Source organism: Nothoprocta perdicaria, unplaced genomic scaffold, assembly GCF_003342845.1.
Source record: "Nothoprocta perdicaria isolate Ctin4 unplaced genomic scaffold, notPer1 scaffold_189, whole genome shotgun sequence".
Lineage (NCBI taxonomy): Eukaryota > Metazoa > Chordata > Aves > Tinamiformes > Tinamidae > Nothoprocta > Nothoprocta perdicaria.
This window is the reverse complement of record NW_020455082.1, coordinates 1001578-1017875: the sequence shown is the minus strand read 5'-3', so window position 1 is coordinate 1017875 and position 16298 is coordinate 1001578. Positions and strand designations below refer to the sequence as shown.

General features: G+C 63.2%; 2 protein-coding genes across 2 annotated transcripts in view; both read left to right on the top strand.

Annotated features, from left to right (window-relative positions):
• The window catches only part of MMP28 (matrix metallopeptidase 28), an 11496-nt gene extending 838 nt beyond the window's left edge, over window positions 1–10658 (top strand). The window contains exons 3-9 of the mRNA XM_026036973.1: window positions 4688–4767; window positions 5290–5444; window positions 7223–7444; window positions 7854–8099; window positions 8499–8648; window positions 8938–9105; window positions 10218–10658. Of these exons, the coding sequence (XP_025892758.1) occupies window positions 4688–4767; window positions 5290–5444; window positions 7223–7444; window positions 7854–8099; window positions 8499–8648; window positions 8938–9105; window positions 10218–10612 (1416 nt within the window). The 3' untranslated portion in view covers window positions 10613–10658. The remainder of the gene's footprint in view (window positions 1–4687; window positions 4768–5289; window positions 5445–7222; window positions 7445–7853; window positions 8100–8498; window positions 8649–8937; window positions 9106–10217) is intronic.
• Window positions 10659–13204: 2546 nt separating this feature from the next.
• The window catches only part of GAS2L2 (growth arrest specific 2 like 2), a 4515-nt gene continuing 1421 nt past the window's right edge, over window positions 13205–16298 (top strand). Inside the window, exons 1-6 of the mRNA XM_026036972.1 lie at window positions 13205–13562; window positions 13974–14212; window positions 14289–14396; window positions 14578–14674; window positions 14946–15225; window positions 15763–16291. Coding sequence (XP_025892757.1) covers window positions 13205–13562; window positions 13974–14212; window positions 14289–14396; window positions 14578–14674; window positions 14946–15225; window positions 15763–16291 — 1611 coding nt within the window. The remainder of the gene's footprint in view (window positions 13563–13973; window positions 14213–14288; window positions 14397–14577; window positions 14675–14945; window positions 15226–15762; window positions 16292–16298) is intronic.

Genomic DNA, 16298 nt, shown 5'->3' with positions numbered 1-16298 from the left:
CGGACCGGCCGCCCGCGAGCGGCGGGAGGCGGAGGTAGGAACGGGCGCGGGGCTTGTGTGCACGGGGGTGCATGTGTGTGTGTGTGTGCACGGGTGCGTGTGCACGGGTGTGCGTGTGTGTGTGTGTGCACGGGGTGTGCGTGTGCACGGGTGTGTGTGCGTGTGTGTGTGTGTGCACGGGGTGTGCGTGTGCACGGGTGTGTGTGCACGGGGTGTGTGTGCACGGGTGTGTGTGTGTGTGCACGGGTGTGTGTGCACGGGTGTGTGTGTGTGTGCACGGGTGTGTGTGTGCACGGGGGTGTGTGTGTGCACAGGGGTGTTAATGTGTGCAATGGTGTTTGTGTGTGTGCACGGGTATTGGTGTGTGTGTGTGTTGATGTGTGCACCGGTGTTCGTGTGTGCACAGGGGTGCCCACTGTCACGATACCGCGCCTGTGCTGGCAGTGCCTGGTGGCATCTCCCACTTTGGCTGCCAGAAGTTTGACTCCCGGGAGGCATCCATGACTCTCCATAGCAGCAAGATATCGTGCCTATCGATTTCCAAACCTAACTGCAGAGCTCAATATCCATTGATCCGTTGTGCGGGAGCTGTGGCTGCGGGCATGGCCTCAGGGTGCCTATAGCTATAGGTTGGTGTCTGCAGCGCCGCAGGGGTGCATGCAGGGCGGTAGGTGTGAGCCCATGCACGCTGCAGTGGAGGTGCCTGTCGCTGCACATCTGCTCACAAACCCTCCTAAAAGGAAGGGGTGCATTAGAAATGCAACAACCAAAGGAATGCATTAGGAAGTTTTCCCATCTCCCGGTTGTTTAGATGGGACAAAAGCCTGTCCTTCCTCTCCCCCACCTTTCCCTGGGGCCATTGCCGTGGTGTCTCTCCTGCCAGCCCCTGTACTGTTGTCACCAGTTCCCATTTGCTTTGGGAGCACAAGGTGTGAGGCTTGGCCGGTGGACAGGGGTTGTCCTTAGGGATTTGAGCTTTCCCTTGGTTAGGCGTTGATCCAATGTACATTTGCAGAGACGCTTGATTTTAAAACCCTAGCAAGCCCCGGTGGATTAGTTGGGATTTCTCACATGCTTTAAGATGAGAAGTGTACATAAATGCTTACAGACTTGTTTTAATGCGTAAGCTGCTTGTGCTGGGAGGTGCTGCTTGGCTCCTCCAAAGAGGTATTTTATGGATGTGCTTGTCCCTGTGGACACAGACCCCGCCAGGCCTCTCATATCACCTGGGGAGATGTAAAAATGACCCACCAAGTATTTAATGTGCAGAAAATCAATAGTTTAAAGTAGTTTTAAGGAAGACACTGCTATGAGGGCAGAGAGCTTTAAATGGTGCTGCTCTGGGGTTCCTCACTTGTCACTTCCAAGGACTTTTCCCCTTGAAGCTTTGAAGCAGGTCCCGGGATCCCAGCAGATCTTCGCAGATCCCAGGAAGGGCGCTGAGCAAATGGCTTTCATGTCGCTGTCTCAGTTCCCCCCAGTCTTGCCCTTTCCAGGGACTCTGGGAACATAAATGTTGGAGACTAGGATGGGAAAGTTTGTCCAACTAAACAACTAAACCGAACAACTGATTTTTCTTTAAAGTGGAAGCTGAAATTCTTGTAAAACTTCAAATGGTTCTCGTTACTTGTGGCTTTGGGAAAACCGCTGCCAGTCTTTGCTTTTAAAGCTTTTATTTTTTTTTTCGTTGCTTTTAATATAGCCAAACTTAGCAACAATGGGTTGTGTAAACTTAGATGTGAGAGTCTGAGAAAATGCCTAGCTGTGTTATTTTCCTGGCCTCTGCCTTTGCTTTCACTGCATTTGTAATGATCACAGCTACAAAAACAAGCAGAAAAGAAAAGAGGAAAGTTGGGAACTTTAATTTGAAACGTTTGTGTTGTTATCTGCAGACTGCAGATAGGAGGTAGATGCTCCGTGGCTTGTAGCTCAGAGCAAAGTCAGCTACGTGGCAGCACCTGAACTTGCTCAGGTTTGTGACCCGGAGCTGGTGGCCCGTGTCTGTAGTGTCAAGGGCTTCTGGTGCTGAGGATAAAGGACCAGATAAGTGATTTGCCACAGGTCTCTTGTGGCAGGAGGAAAAATTAGTGAGAAGTTTGAAGGAAGCAGAGTGTGGAGATGGAGAGTGGGGTTAAATGACAGAGATTTTCTCGTTCCTGTTTGTTGTTCTTGTTGTTCTCCTGCCCTTCCTCCTTGCATGAGGTTCTGGTGGCATCTGATCTCTGAGGCCCTCTTTCCACCTTGGATAACCAAGAGCTCGTGTTTAATATCGACCCTGAGCTCTAGTCGTGCCTGCTAAGAGATGCTGTGGTGTCCGCATGGGCTGTTTGATGGAGCTGGTATTAACGCGGGGTGCTGGATGTGCTGCCTGGGGTCCTGCTGAGTCACTTGGGTGCTCCCGGGGGGAGGTGGACGGAGCAGCCGTGGGGCTGGATCTGCGGGGCCGGATCTGCGGGGGCAGCCCCGGGACCCGCTGTTCCTGCAGCTGCGCCTGGTGTCAGAGCTGCCTGAAGGCGCTAGGGGGATGAAACCTGAGAAGAGGAGGAGGAGGAGGGCGAGGAAGCCTGGGCTAGGGAAAGGCAGGAATGAAATGCAGCCCCCGCTGATGAGATCTAGACCTTTATTCCATGCTAAAGCAACCCGAGCAGCTGCCTGCCCTGGGGGCAGGTCGTGCACCAAGCGCGGTGGGTGCCGGCCCCGGGGTCCCCTGCTCTTGTTCAAGGGCCGCGATGTTTATCACCCTGCTCTGCAGCATCGCTCCCGGCCAAGCAGAGGAGCGAGCTGGAGCTCTCTGAATCCACCCAGTGCAGGAGGACGAGCCCAAGGGGTGGTGAGAGGGGCCTGGGAGGGCTCAGTGTCTGCCCCGGTGTGCACGCGCCGAGCTGAGCCGTGGGGCTGTGCTGAAGGGCCGCGAGTGCGGGCAGGGCAGAGCAGGAAACACAGAGGGTGCACAGGGGAGCGGAGGGGCCGTGGGCCATGCTCGCTCGGCCGAGGGAAGGGGCCCATCCACTGCTGAAGCTGGGACCATGGAACCGGGCCAGAAAGGCGAGCGGCTGCGGGGCAGGACGCAGGGCTCCTGTCTGGGGCCTGTTGTTGTCCCGTCTCCTCCGGAGGAGACGGCCGCATTGTGTGAGCGCTTGGCTGCCTTCCACCCGTGTGCCTGCGCTCCAGGGCAAGGTGTTTCCTCACCCTGCCTCCCTGCGGAGCCCTCGGCAGCTCCCTGCCAGAGCCCCAGGACGGGAAGGGCCCCGTGTTCCCGGCGGAGACCCCGGCACCAGGAGGCAGCTCCTCCAGGAGCAGCGTGCTCCCGATTGCACCATGCTCCAGGGCTGCTTGTGTTCCCTGCTGCCCGAGGAATTCCTGGTGCCAAGGAAGGGCCCTGTTGCCCTTCTCTCCATCTCCAGCACCAGCAGCAAGCAGAGCGAGCGGTCAGGGTGCAGCTCGAGCCCGCGCACCTCTCATACCTGGGGGCCAGATGTTGGTGGCAGCAGTTCCAGGGAATGCAGTTCCAGGGAATGCAATAAAAATCCCCTGCTGCTCTTGCAGCTATGCTGGTGCATAGAAAGCTGAACACAAAACTCCTTAGAAAGCAAAGGTGACCTGCGTGCCTGCCTTGGCCTGGCGTGCAGAGCTAGAGGAACCCAATGGATGGTCCCAGGGCCCTGGGTGCACCGTGGAGCAGCTCTGCCATAGGGATTGTTTTTGTGCCATGCACCCTCTCTTACCCACACAGATTTTCAGGCATCAGTGAGATCCTGGTGGGGAAAACACATTCATTGTCTTATTTCAAGAATGAGGTTGTGTTAGGTCACAGATGATGGAGTGTTTTAAAACTGCTACGCTTAGAGGCTGAGTATCAAGGAAAAGTGCTGGGAAAAAAAGAAGTCTCAACTTCTTTAAGCTTTTGAGACCCCAGACTTGCTGTTTGGGTGCTTCAGAGCTTGCATTTGTCTGCAGTGAGGTAATGCTTGGGGATTATCGCGGCGTACCCATATATGTCGTTTGTGATTTTCTAGTTCTCGAGGGAACGCTGCAAAAACACAGCAGCAGAGACAGGGCCAGGCGCCCTCTGCTCGCTCTGCCCAGCGCTCCGAGTCCCCGCGGGGGACGGCGCTTCTGCTGGCGGAGTCTGGTCTTTGTGGTGCTGAGATCTCTAGTCTCTCTGTTGTTTTTTCCGCGTCTGGGCATATTTCCTGGAGGAATCAGAGCTCAAGTGCTGATAAGGAAAGGGAGTGTCTGGGGGAGCGGGGCTGGTGCAGGACAGCACCGGGAACAAGTCAGAGCAGCACAAAATCCGTGGGGCAGCACAGCACAAAAGCGGATCCCCTTCCTCTCCCTGCCCACTCACAGCCCCTTCCCAAGGAGCTGCTTTAGGAACGCCGGGTTTTCCGGGCGGCATCAGCCAGGGTGTCCTGCAGCAGAGCAGCCACATGCACAGGGTGGTTCAACGCTGCTGCCTCTGTCCCCGCAACATGGTCTCCTGAAAACATTCCCAGTGGGGTAGGGAGGCAGTGTGCAGCATTCCCAGGAATGCTGCTGTCTCCGAGGGCTGGGGGCAGCTGGGGTGGAGGGCAGCTATTTGTTTGCTTTGAGCTGCAGCTGGGGCAAGCTCGGGGCTGCAGCAGGACGGGCGAGCGGCCCGCGTGCCGGCCATGCTCTGAGCCAGGTCCTCTCCTCTCTCTTGCAGCGGTTCCTGCAGAAATACGGCTACCTGGGAGCGCTGCGGCACGGCCAGCCCGGCCCGGAGGCGTTCAGAGCAGCCCTGAGGTACCCGCTGCCTTGGCCCCACTGCTCTATCTGCCTTTTATGGCCTGGTGTGTGGCCGCGCGCAGGGAGCACCAGGATGGATTGCTGCGGAGGGACTGGGATGATGGTCTGGCTGCCCGGACTGCACACAGCGGGTCCCATCGCAGGTCACTCCTGTCAGGATGCAACTGGGTGCCTTGTCCGGAGATTGGAGCATCCCCCAGGGGAGGGGCAGCATGGGGAGGTAGCCCAACCCAGAGTGGGAAGCCGCGCACGGATCGGCTGGATGTGCCTGGTGCGCCAGGCGGGCTCGGGAGGCTGCTCTGTGCAGGAATCGCTCTCCTGCTGGGATGGTCTCACGGGAGCTCCCCAATGCCCTGACATACTCCACAGGGAGATTTCCCCCTTTCCCGCACGCTGGGATGCAGCAGCCACATGGCAGGATGGGAGGCAGCGCTTGTGGTGGAGCGAAGCTCGGGAACGCCACCGGGACGGGGCAGCTCCTGCCGGGACGGCGCGAGCATCTCCCGCTTTCTCCTGCAGGGAGTTCCAGCGTGCGAGCCACCTCGCGCCCAGCGGGCGGCTGGACGCCCCCACGCTGCAGCAGATGGGCCGGCCCCGCTGCGGCACGGGCGACGGGCACAGCCAGGACGCCTGGGCCCGCCGCGGGCGGCGGTGGAAGCGCTACAGCCCGCACGGTGAGCGCCGCGGCCGGGCATCCCTCGCAGTGCCGGGACACAGGGCAGGGCGCCGGGTTTGGGGCGCTCCACATGTTTTCTGGGAACTGCAGCTTTTTTTTGGTGTTGTTGGTTCATGCTTCCCGTTGGGAGCAGAGAGCAGGTGCTGTGGCCAGCAGGTCAGCACTGCCACCGTGGTGGCTTCACATCCCGCTGCTCTGCACGAGGATGCAGCAAGGTCGGGTCTGGGCTTGGGCCCAAAGGCGCATTGCCCCCTGTGCAGAGAGTTTCAGTGCTGCCAGCCCCGCCGCCTGCTCCTGGCTGTGCAGGACGGGCCCCCGGGAGCTGCCCGCGGAGCTCGCGCAGGGGCCACGCGCTTCCTTGAGAGCCGTGACCGGCGGCGCCGGGGACGTGGGAAAAACGAGGGCGAGACGGAGCGAGGGCTCTGCGCATCGTCACGCCAGACAGCAGGGCTGGGGAGGGACGCTGGGGACGGCCTGCGCGCCCCCGGCCTGCTCGGCTTCCTTCCCAGGCAGCGCACACAGCAGCCCCGCTGCAGCCAGCGCCTTGCGCTGGGCTCCAAGCCCGGCCCCTCTCCAGCCCTGCCGCATCCCCCACAGCGCGTTGGCAAGGCAGGGGTCACCGCTCCCTGCTCCCATGGGAGGGAAGGGCGAGGGCTGCAGCGTCCCGTGCCACCGGCTCGGCCGGGAAAGCCGTGGGCTCTGTGCTAAGCGCGCTGTTTATCCTGCCGCGAGCAGGAAGCGGCTGCAGCTGAACCAGCAAAGCGCTTTGTTATCCCCCGCTGCTGCAGTGCTGCCGGGATCGGCGGCCGTGCGGCCGTCACCTCCCGTTGCGACGTGTCCGGCACCCAGACGGGCTGGCACGGGCTGGCGTCCTGTGAGTCCAGTGAGGCTGAGCAGCGCCCGCTGTGCCCTCCCACGAGGAATGAGGAATTTCTCACCCATCTTTATGTTTCCAAAGCTGTTGAATTGCCTCAGTGGGAGGCCGGGGCTGCCAGCCGTGCCCGTGCGGTGTCTGATTTACCACCCAGCAAGGCAGGAGCAGCGCGGCCGGGGCCGAGCGGGAGCCGGAGGGGTCCGGGCTGTGCCGGGCACATCTGGTGCAGGGCAGAGGCGGGTGCGGAGCGGCCAGAGGTCCCGGCCTCCCCCGCCGACCTCGGCACCGGCTCCCGCCCATCCCGCTGGTCCGCGCCCCCCGGGCGGATGTGGCGCCGGCTCCTGCAGCTGCTGGGGGCTCCGGAGGGGAGAGGGGCTGCAGGGCCAGGGTTTATGGCCCTCTTGAGGCCTCGTGCCCTTGGGCATCCCTGCTCCCTGTGGCACTGGGGATGGGTCACCCCCGAAAGGACACGGCTTTCCAGGAAAACACAGCCAGCAAGATCTTCAGCATGGGTGGGATGGTGCTCTAGAAAGGGCTGGTTTCTCCCTGCGGGGGTGTCTGGGCTCCGGGGCAGGAACATCTGCAGGCAGAAACACTCAGAGCGCCTTTAAAATCTGAGAAAATGATCAGCCGTCCACAGGGAGCTGGCCTGATTTCCTTGTCTTAGCTCAATATCTGCTCTGCTAAAACTACACCTGCAGAAGAAAGAAAGGGAAAAAGGAAAGAAAAAAAGTGAGGATCCCCTAGAAAAGCCAGGGCTGGGATGCCGTAAGGATCTCGGCGGGGCAAAGGGCCGGTTCCTGTGCCAGCGCAGGCTGGGGACGGGGCTTCTCGCAGCACCTCCGTCCGTGGAGACGCAGGCGCCGCGGGGCACCGGGGCTGAGCCGCCCTTCGCCGCGCAGGCGCCAAGTGGCACAAGCGGCACCTCACGTACCGCGTGGTGAACCGGCCGCCCTACCTGCCGCCGCGCGAGCTGCGCGCCGCCGTGCGGGCTGCCTTCGAGCTCTGGAGCAACGTGTCGGCGCTCGTGTTCTGGGAGGCGCGCGACGGCGCCGCCGACATCCGCCTCGCCTTCTTCCACGGCGACCACAACGACGGGCTCAGCAACGCCTTCGACGGGCCAGGTGCTGGGCGCTCGCCGTCGTAAGGCGGTCTGTCCCGACGGGCTCGCGCCGGGAGGGCCGGGGTGCTGCGGGGTTGGGGACGTAGCGCTGCGGTTTTGGCATCGCACGGAGGGTATCTGCCTTGGGAGCCCCTGTGCCCGCCTGCTGGTGGGGACCTCGCTGCATGGGGGGTCACTGGAGCATCAAACGGTGACCGTGCTGGTGGGGTCGGGGCCATTCCTGAAGCCAGGCTGGTGCCCTAGGGAAAAAGCAGCTTTGGGGGGATACAGGGAAGGTGATGCACAGGGAGCAGCTGCCTCCGGGGTGCCGAGCATCCCTCCGAATGGGGGGATCGGGAGGGCAGAGCTGCACGGAGCCCGTCGCCAGGGTTAGGGTCCGCGCGCGGCCCCTCACCGGCTCTCGCCCCCAGGAGGAGCCCTGGCTCACGCGTTCTTCCCGCGCCGCGGCGAGGCCCATTTCGACAGCGACGAGCGCTGGTCCCTGCGCAGCGGCAAGGGGCGCAACCTCTTCGTGGTGGTGGCCCACGAGGTCGGCCACACGCTGGGCCTGGAGCACTCCCCCGTCAAGAGCGCCCTCATGTCTCCCTACTACAAGAAGCTCAGCAAGGACTTTGTCCTCAGCTGGGACGACGTCTTGGCCATCCAGAACCTGTATGGTGAGCGCGGCCTCCCCGGAGCCTCCTGCGGCTCCGCTCACCGGAGCTCGTACGTGGAAAGCAGGGAGGGATCGAGCTCGGCAAGGGGGATGACTGTGCAAGCTAGGAGTGGGAAAATGAGACAGGTTGCCTCTCTCCACGGGTTGGAGAGAGGACGTGGTGGGAATGTTGATGGGTATCGGGTTCCAAGCCTGTTTGCAAGCTGGGGAGCACCAGTCCTGGGGCTTGCAGGGTACCGAGAAGTCTTTGCCCACTGCCTTGCAGAGGGGATGGAAGCTGGACAGTGGATCGAGTGTTGGGTACCCTTTGCTGAGGCACCAGCTCTGTGTTCAGCCGGTGCTTTGGGGAAGCCGTTTCCATGCCCTCCTCTGTGTCTCACTGCTCCTTGCTCTGTCCAAGGGAAGCCATCCAAGGGCTCAGCCATCCAGCTCCCCGGAAAGGTGTTCACTCACTTCCAGGACTGGAGCATGGACCTTTCCGATGGGGAACGGCAGCAGAGGAGCCTCAGTGCCTATTACTGCCACTCCTTCTTCGATGCCATAACAGCTGGTAGGTGTTTTGGTACCATGGCCCTCTCACACAATGTGTGTTCCTGTCCCCACCACCTGCTTCTGCTCCGCGCCTCATTGCTGACACGATCCATAGGCAGAAAGGCAGCAGTCCCCGGCTTGCAGCTCCGCTCGTGCTCCCATGCTGCTGCCATCACCTTGGGGACAGGGCGGCATTGACGCGGAGGAAGACAAGGGGTGCTGAGACCAGAGGCCTCCACCGGAGCCCGGCACTGCTCACACAGGTGTGGGGCTGGCGTTTCTCACCTCCTGTCCTCTGCTTTGCACAGATGCCGACCACAACCTGTACATCTTCAAGGGCAGCCGCTACTGGCTGGTGCCGGCGAGCGGCAACGCCAGCGACCCGCAGCCCCTGCACAGCCGCTGGCCTGGCCTCCCCGCCGCCCTCGACGCCGCCGCCTGGTCCCAGCTCAGCGGCAAGTTCTACTTCTTCAAAGGTACTGAGGTGCAGCCCGCCCCGCGGCCGTGAGTGCAGCACCCACCTCTGTTGAGGAGCAGTATCAGATGCATCCGCTCCGTGAGACCTGTGGGAGCTGCCGGGTGCTGTGGAGCGCCCGTGGCCGTGCCCACTGCCGGGGTGAGCAGGGAGTGGGAATCCCGCTCGCCAGCTGGCCCGGGATGCTCCGTGCCCGAGCGACATCCCAGCTCCGGGTCGGCCTTGGCTTTGCCTGGACGTCCTTGCTGGCCAGGCAGAATGGGGCTTTGTTGCTGTGGCTGGTCCAGAGCCAGGAGCCCCCTTCTACCACCAGTCCTGGCTGCTGCGTCCCGCTGCGGATCCAGAGCGGGCACCGCTGGCGAGCAGAAAGGGGCTTTGTGTCCACCTCACCACGAGTCAGCCCAGCCAGGACAGCCCAGCGCTCGGGCCCAGCACACAGCGGCTGATGACCCTTAGTCCTGGCCTGAGGGCAGCCCGCCAGGGCTGGGGCTGCAGCACAGGGGCAGGAACTGGTGGTCATGTCCCTTCCTGCCGCACGGAGCCCGTGTGTCCCCATGGCTTGTGGTTGTGCTATATGCTCTGCAAGGATGCTGTGGAGCACCCATGGAGGTGCCTGCTGAGCAGGACCATGGAGGTGTCGCAAGGAGAGGAGCAGGGCTGGTCCCCCGAGAGCCAGGACGTCCCTCGGGCAGAGCCTGTCCTCTCCATCGGCCCGGCACGCACGGAGCAGCAGTGGGGCCGGCTCGTGGCTGCTCACAGGCAGCTTTTGCTGTGGGGCAGTTTCCTGCCAGTCGGGAAGCCCCCCGGGGATGCCCTCCTTGCTGGTGGCAGCTGGGTGGCCAGGGGGGATGGAGCTTGTCACCTGCGCCAGGATGGCACAGAGGTGTCTCCCCAGCGGTGAGGCTGGCCCTGTGCTCGAGTCCTCTGGCTGCTGAGCACCGGAGTTATGTGGGGAAGTCCTACAGGTCCCTGGGACCTCCTTGGGCACGATGCCCATGCTCTAGGTGACCCTGCGTGTGCGGGGGGGTTGAACTAGATGATCTCTAAGGTCCCTTCCAACCTTAAGGACTCGATGGTTCTCTGACGCTCACCCTTCTCTCCGGCTCTTCCCAGGTGGCCGCTGCTGGCGCTACAAAGGCTCCGTCTTGGAGGCGGGTTTTCCACAGAAGTGCAGCGCGGGCGGCCTCCCGCGCCACCCCGACACGGCCCTCTACTTCCAGCAGCTCCGGCACCTCGTGCTCTTCAAAGGGGCCAAGTACTTCGTGGTGAGCGAGGAGAGCCTGCACGTGGAGCCCTATTACCCCCGGAGCCTGCGGGACTGGGCCGGGCTGCCCGCCGGCACCGCCGGCGCCCTGCGGCACCGCGACGGCTTCCTCTACTTCTTCCGCGATCACCAGTACTGGCAGTTCGACCAGGCCAAGCTGCAGGTGGTGGCCACCGGCATGTGGGCCACAGAGCTGCCCTGGATGGGCTGCTGGGACGCCAACGGGGGGCAGGTCCTCTTCTGAGCTCCTCCGAGCCCGTGCGGTCCTTGACGCAGATTCCTGTGTCCGGCTCGTTGGGTGCTGGTGGTGGTCACCAGGTTCCCCCGCACACGAGTGGGCACGTTGGGTCTCCACGTGGAGCTGCTTCCATGGAGAGCTGCATCCGGATGGAGCACAAGGCGCAGGACCCATCCTGCAGCCCAGGCTGGCTGGACAGAGCCAAGGATTTGGGGGAGGAGAGATTTCCAGAAGACATCCTGGAGAATGGCCTAACCCCAGCGGCCATGGACCCAGTCACTTTTTTGAACTCTCAAAGTACTTTTTATGCCTTTCTTTCAGAGCGGGTTGGGTTTTATTGACACTTCTCTGGGTGTTTGCCCATGATCACACAGAGCATCGTCCCACCAGGGCTCCTGTTGGTGCTCGGGTGGTTTCTAGACAATGGGGAGAGGAGGAGAATGTTTCTGGTTAAAGCCAAAATTGCCATTTGGACAAAAATATGAGGGAGGAGACGATGTCTCCGTGTCCAAGATAGGAGCTCACCCACTCAGGGATGCGGGTGGGGACACGCTGGCTGGACAGGACTGCAGGGTTTGGGGGGGAAGCAGCTTTGGAGGGGGGCTGGAGACCCTGCTGCTGGTGCTCGAGGGCGGCCTGCTCGCCAACACTTGGTTTTCTTATGAGCTTGGGGATTCTCTGCTGTCTCATAAGGACTGTGCTCCCACCACAGCCTTTCTCGTACCCAAAGTGCCTGTCCTCACTCCAGCTGTCTCCCTGCAAGAAACTAAACGGGTCAAAACATGTGTGAACCCTGTGCCCCTCTGCTGCAGTCTGAGTCTGATTTAAAGGAGGAGGAGGGAGTGACCAGGACAGATGGACAGGTCTTGGGCCCTAGGGAGCAAATAGGGCAGTCCAGGACGGCTGGAACAAAACTTGGATGGAACAAAACTTGCCTTGATTTGGCACACGTCTGGAAGTCGTGTGCCAAAGGGGAGGGCAGAGGCGCCAGAAGGGGGACACCGGAGGGGACAGTGATGGGCACAGCTGGCCCTGGGCCTCATTTTGGGAGCAGCTGAGCTCGAGGTGAGAGAAGAGCCCCGTCCCGCCCTGGCTGAGCTCTAGACCATCCCTCCCTTTCCAATGGGAGCAGCTTTCCTGGCCCCTGGCAGGGCCATGCCCGTCACCAGGGCTTCGGTGCTACAAGACAACAGCCCAAACTGGTTCTCGGACAGGACAGAGGCTGGATCCCAGTGGTGCTCTGTGCTCTCTGGGACGGCTGTGGCCGGACTGTCCTGCACAGACACGGGGTGCGTGGCTGCTCCCGCCTTAAAAGCTCAGGGGATGTTCAGTGCTGCCAAAGAGCTGGGGACGCTTGGATTTGCTTTGCAAGGAGTGGTTCTAACACACCATGGGCCATGATGAACCCCAAAGGTCTGGAGACCTGATGACAAATAAAATAAAAAGTCCTTTGTGTATTCAGTGTTGAGAATTCTGTTAGCTTTTTTTTTTTTTTTTTTTTTTTTTGCTTTTAGGCCAGTTTCATGTCTCTTGGAGGGCTGTGTGCAAGATGCTCATGGGTGCATATGGGGCAAGAATGGACCCTGCTGAGTTAGCCCAACCTTTCTTGCAGAACAGGCTGTTTTCCAGATTGAATGGAAGGGGAAAATGATGCTTTAAAAATAGCTGTCTAAGGGCCATGGTGAGGAAAGCATGGAGCCTCTCTTCCCTGCTCCATCCGTAGCAAGGTTTTCTCCGTGCCCTGGGAAATGTTCGTTTCTTTCTTTCCCCTGGGATGGAAGACTTGCACCCAGGAGCTGGGTGGGCGCCCTGCCGGGTGGCCCGGCTGCAGAGGGAGCTGCACAAGGGTCTTTGTGTCCTCCTGGGCTGCCTCCAGGCGCAATTCCTCCAGGGCTGCCATGCATTCCTAGCCGGGTGGGAATAGCTGGCATTCCCGCATGTCCTCCCCCAAAACAGCACTGGCAGATCCAAGCGGGAGCCACTGAGCGCCTGGACCTGACAGGGTGCTGGGGGGCCCCGGTGCTGCCCGGGCACCCCAAGAAACCCCATTCCAGCCCTGTGGTGCGGCTGTGCCCTCCAGGATCCGCTTCGGCAGAGGGACTCGGAGGAGGATCCGGCCCCGTGAGCAGGCAGTGGAGGAAGACGCAGGAGGAGCCGGTGCTGAAGGGTTAAAGAGAAGTGTTTGGAGCCAGTCCCTTGTCACCAAGGAGAAGGGAGCAGCTCTTTGGAAGGAAACAAAACACCCACTGCCCAGGAGGGCCATTTCCTCTCCCAGCTGCTGCCTCCGGCTCAGCTTGAACCCTTGGGAAAAGCCAAAGGGCTGCCCCTGCTTCCCAGCAGGTTGGCTGCTCCGGCCCCGGCACCGCGGGAATGGGGCCTGGGGACAGGAGCGGGTGCCGGGCTCGGGGACACCGTGTCCCCACACAGGATCCAGACAGAGTGCCGGGCTGCTCCTAGCGGAGGTCACTGTGCTTAAGGACAAGGGCTTGGCAGCGGCAGCACCAGGTAAGGCGGCATCGCGGGGTGGCTGGGCGAGGGCCCACGTGCCAGCTCTCCAGCTCCTCTATGTCCTTTCCAAGTCCGGGCTCCTATGGGAAAATGTCAGGGATCCCGGGCGCTGCGGAGCAGAGCATCCGCCCCTACAAGTCGAGCGAGCAGTACCTGTACGCCATGAAGGAGGACCTGGCCGAGTGGCTCAAGGAGCTCTACGGGCTGGACATCGAGGCGGGCACCTTCGCGACGGCGCTGGAGACGGGCGCCGCGCTCTGCGCCCACGCCAACAACGTGACGCGCGCGGCCGCCGAGCTGGCGCGCGCCCGCCCCGAGCGCGCCCGCTGCCTCCGCCTGCCCGCCGCCGGCGTCACCTGCAACCCCGCCGCCCAGCCGGGCACCTTCCAGGCCAGGGACAACGTCTCCAACTTCATCCGTTGGTGCCGGAAGGAGATGGGGATTAAAGGTGAGAGCCAGGCTCCCGCTCGTCCCCATGTCCGGTGTGCAATTCCTCTCTGCCTAATCTGGGCCTTATCCAAGTGTTTTTTCTTTTTATTCCCCGTTTTATTCCCCGCCGCTGTGCGCACCAGCCACCTGGCAGCAATTGTGTTTGCTCGGGTGCAAAAATGTGCTGTGGAAGGGGAAATGCAAAGGGCATGTGCTCGTATGCCACTGCCAGGGCTTAAGGCCAGCGGGGCATCATCGTGCACCAAGAAAGGACCTGCTCCCTCACCACGTGTGGTCATCCCGGGAGGACTATGGTCGCTGCTATGGGCTGGGCACGATGGGATTTGTCCCCAGGCCACCCATGGAATTGCAGGAATTGGGGGTGCCGTGAAGCATCAACTTTGCTGCCCTTCCCTCCTTCCCTGCCCAGAGGTCCTGATGTTCGAGACGGAGGACCTGGTGCTGAGGAAGAACGAGAAGAACTTTGTGCTGTGCCTGCTGGAGGTGGCGCGGCGGGCGTCCCGCTTCGGCATGAGCGCCCCGACCCTCGTACAGATGGAGGAGGAGATCGAGGAGGAGCTGCGCCGGGAGCTGGACCTGCCGCCGGGGGAGGCCCCGCTGCTCCGGCCCCCGCGGAGACCCCAGGCCTTCCAGAACCTGGACCAGATGGTAGGAAGGTGCTGGGCAGCCAGGGAGCCGTGGGGGCCGCGGGGAGCCCTGCGAGGACGTGTTGCGGCGCCCGCAGGTCCAGCGCCTGGTGAGCCGCTGCACCTGCCCCGTGCAGTTCCCCATGATCAAGATGTCAGAGGGGAAATACCGCGTGGGGGACTCCAGCACGCTCATCTTCGTCCGGGTGAGCCCCATTTCCCTCGTGCCTGCCGGCCCCTTTGCGTGCACACAGGCACCCACAGGCACCAGCCGATCCCTGCCCGCCGGGCAGGGCAGAGCCGGGGCTGAGCGGGCGGCGGGAGCCCCGTCCCGCTGTGGGGCCTGGCAGGGTGCCCGCTCTGTGGGCGCCTCACGGCTCCTCGCAGATCCTGCGCAGCCACGTCATGGTGCGCGTCGGCGGCGGCTGGGACACGCTGGAGCACTACCTGGACAAGCACGACCCGTGCCGCTGCACCTCGCTCTGTGAGTGCCCCCAGAGCCCCCGCGGCCACTAGAGGTCCCGGCAGCCTCGGGGAAGGGGCGGCCGGATGGGCACGGCCGGTGGCCCCTCTTGCATGGCCCAAAGCGGGGACACGGCGGGGGCTGCGGGCGGTCGCGGTGCCGGGGACGCACGGGGTTCCTCCCACACATGCAGCCTTGGGCTTATCCGTGGATGGGCTGGGAAGCTGCCGCAGGGGAGGGCTCTGGAGATGCCGGATGCTCCGTGCGGGCACTGAGCCCCCCGTCCCCTCAGCTCACAAACAGGCCTCGAGGGCTGGCAGTGCCCAGCCGCAAGTGCAGCACGAGGTCCTGCTCTGCCCGCCGGCGCCGGGGCCCGGCCGGGCCCAGCCCGCCTTGCTGGTGAGCCGGGCGCAGAGCCCGCTGCCCCCCGTGGCGTGGGGCACCTACGTGCCCCCCGGCCGGGCCGCCGGCCACCGGCCCCGCTCGTCCCCCTCTCCCGAGCGTGCGGGCAGGACGCCGGTGCCCAGCGCTCACCGGGAGCCGTCGGAGCCCCGCAGGGCCCTCCCGGGCAGGTAGGTGCTCCGGGCAGGGCGGGCAGCGCCAGGCGCATCCTCGCGGTCTTTCATCCCCTTTTGGCCTCCTTGCAGGACGCAGGAGATGCAGCGAGCGCCCACGCCATCCCGGCTGGTCCCCAGCAGGGACGATGGTGCTGGGGGTCTGGATGTGCCAAGCGGGAAGCGGGCAGAGGGGAACCTGAGGAACCCCATGGCAAAAAGCACCCGGCCTTGGGAAGGGGGGTGCAAGCCCCCCACGGGGGCTGCCAGCAGAGCCCCCAGCCCCAGCGCAGCGCGGCCCCCATCCCCATGGCAGGACACCCGCAGCCCAGCCCCCAGCCGGGAAAACCTCCTGCGAGGGAGCCCGGGAGCCCCGGGACGGGGGCGGCCAGCGTCACCCCTGCAGCCCCCCAGCCACACGAGCCGACCCGAGAGCAGCACCAGGGCCCCTGGCAAAGCCCCCGGGCGCCCCCCGCCCCCCCCGGCCCATTTGCTGCCTGGATGCTGTGCGGTGGTGGGAGCCCGGGGTGCTCCGCGAGGCTGCCCGGCCGGTAGACCCCAGGGCACACCGGGGTGCCCAGTGGAACCGGCGCGGGAACGGGCGCTGCTCCGCAGCCTGGAGCGCGAGATCCGCTCCAACCTCCGGGCACTTCAGGAGAACGCCCGTCTGAAAGGGAATCGGGAACAAAAACCTCCAAAGGGAAACCCCGGTGTGGAGGGGAGCGCAGAGGGTGCTGCCCAGCCGCCGAACTCCTTGGGGAGCAGCCGGAGCGACACCCGAGGCGGCAGCGCGGCAGCCCGGGGGCCTCGCGGCTACAGCAGCGTCGTGGCGGAGCTGGCACGGGGCCGGCAGCCGCTGCGCCCCGTGGAGCTGGGCAGCGGGGCGGCCCCGAGCGCCCCGCGAACCGCTCCGGGCGGCACGGCAGGAGCCCCGGGCAGCGCAGGGCGCAGCTCGGCCGCGCCGCCCGCGCACCGTGGGGACACGGAGCCCGCGGGGGCCCCCGGCAGCCCCCCGAAGCCGCGGCGCTGCCTGCGCAAGCCGGCCCGCGTGCCCTCCATCTACAAGCTGAAGCTGCGGCCCAAGGTGCGGC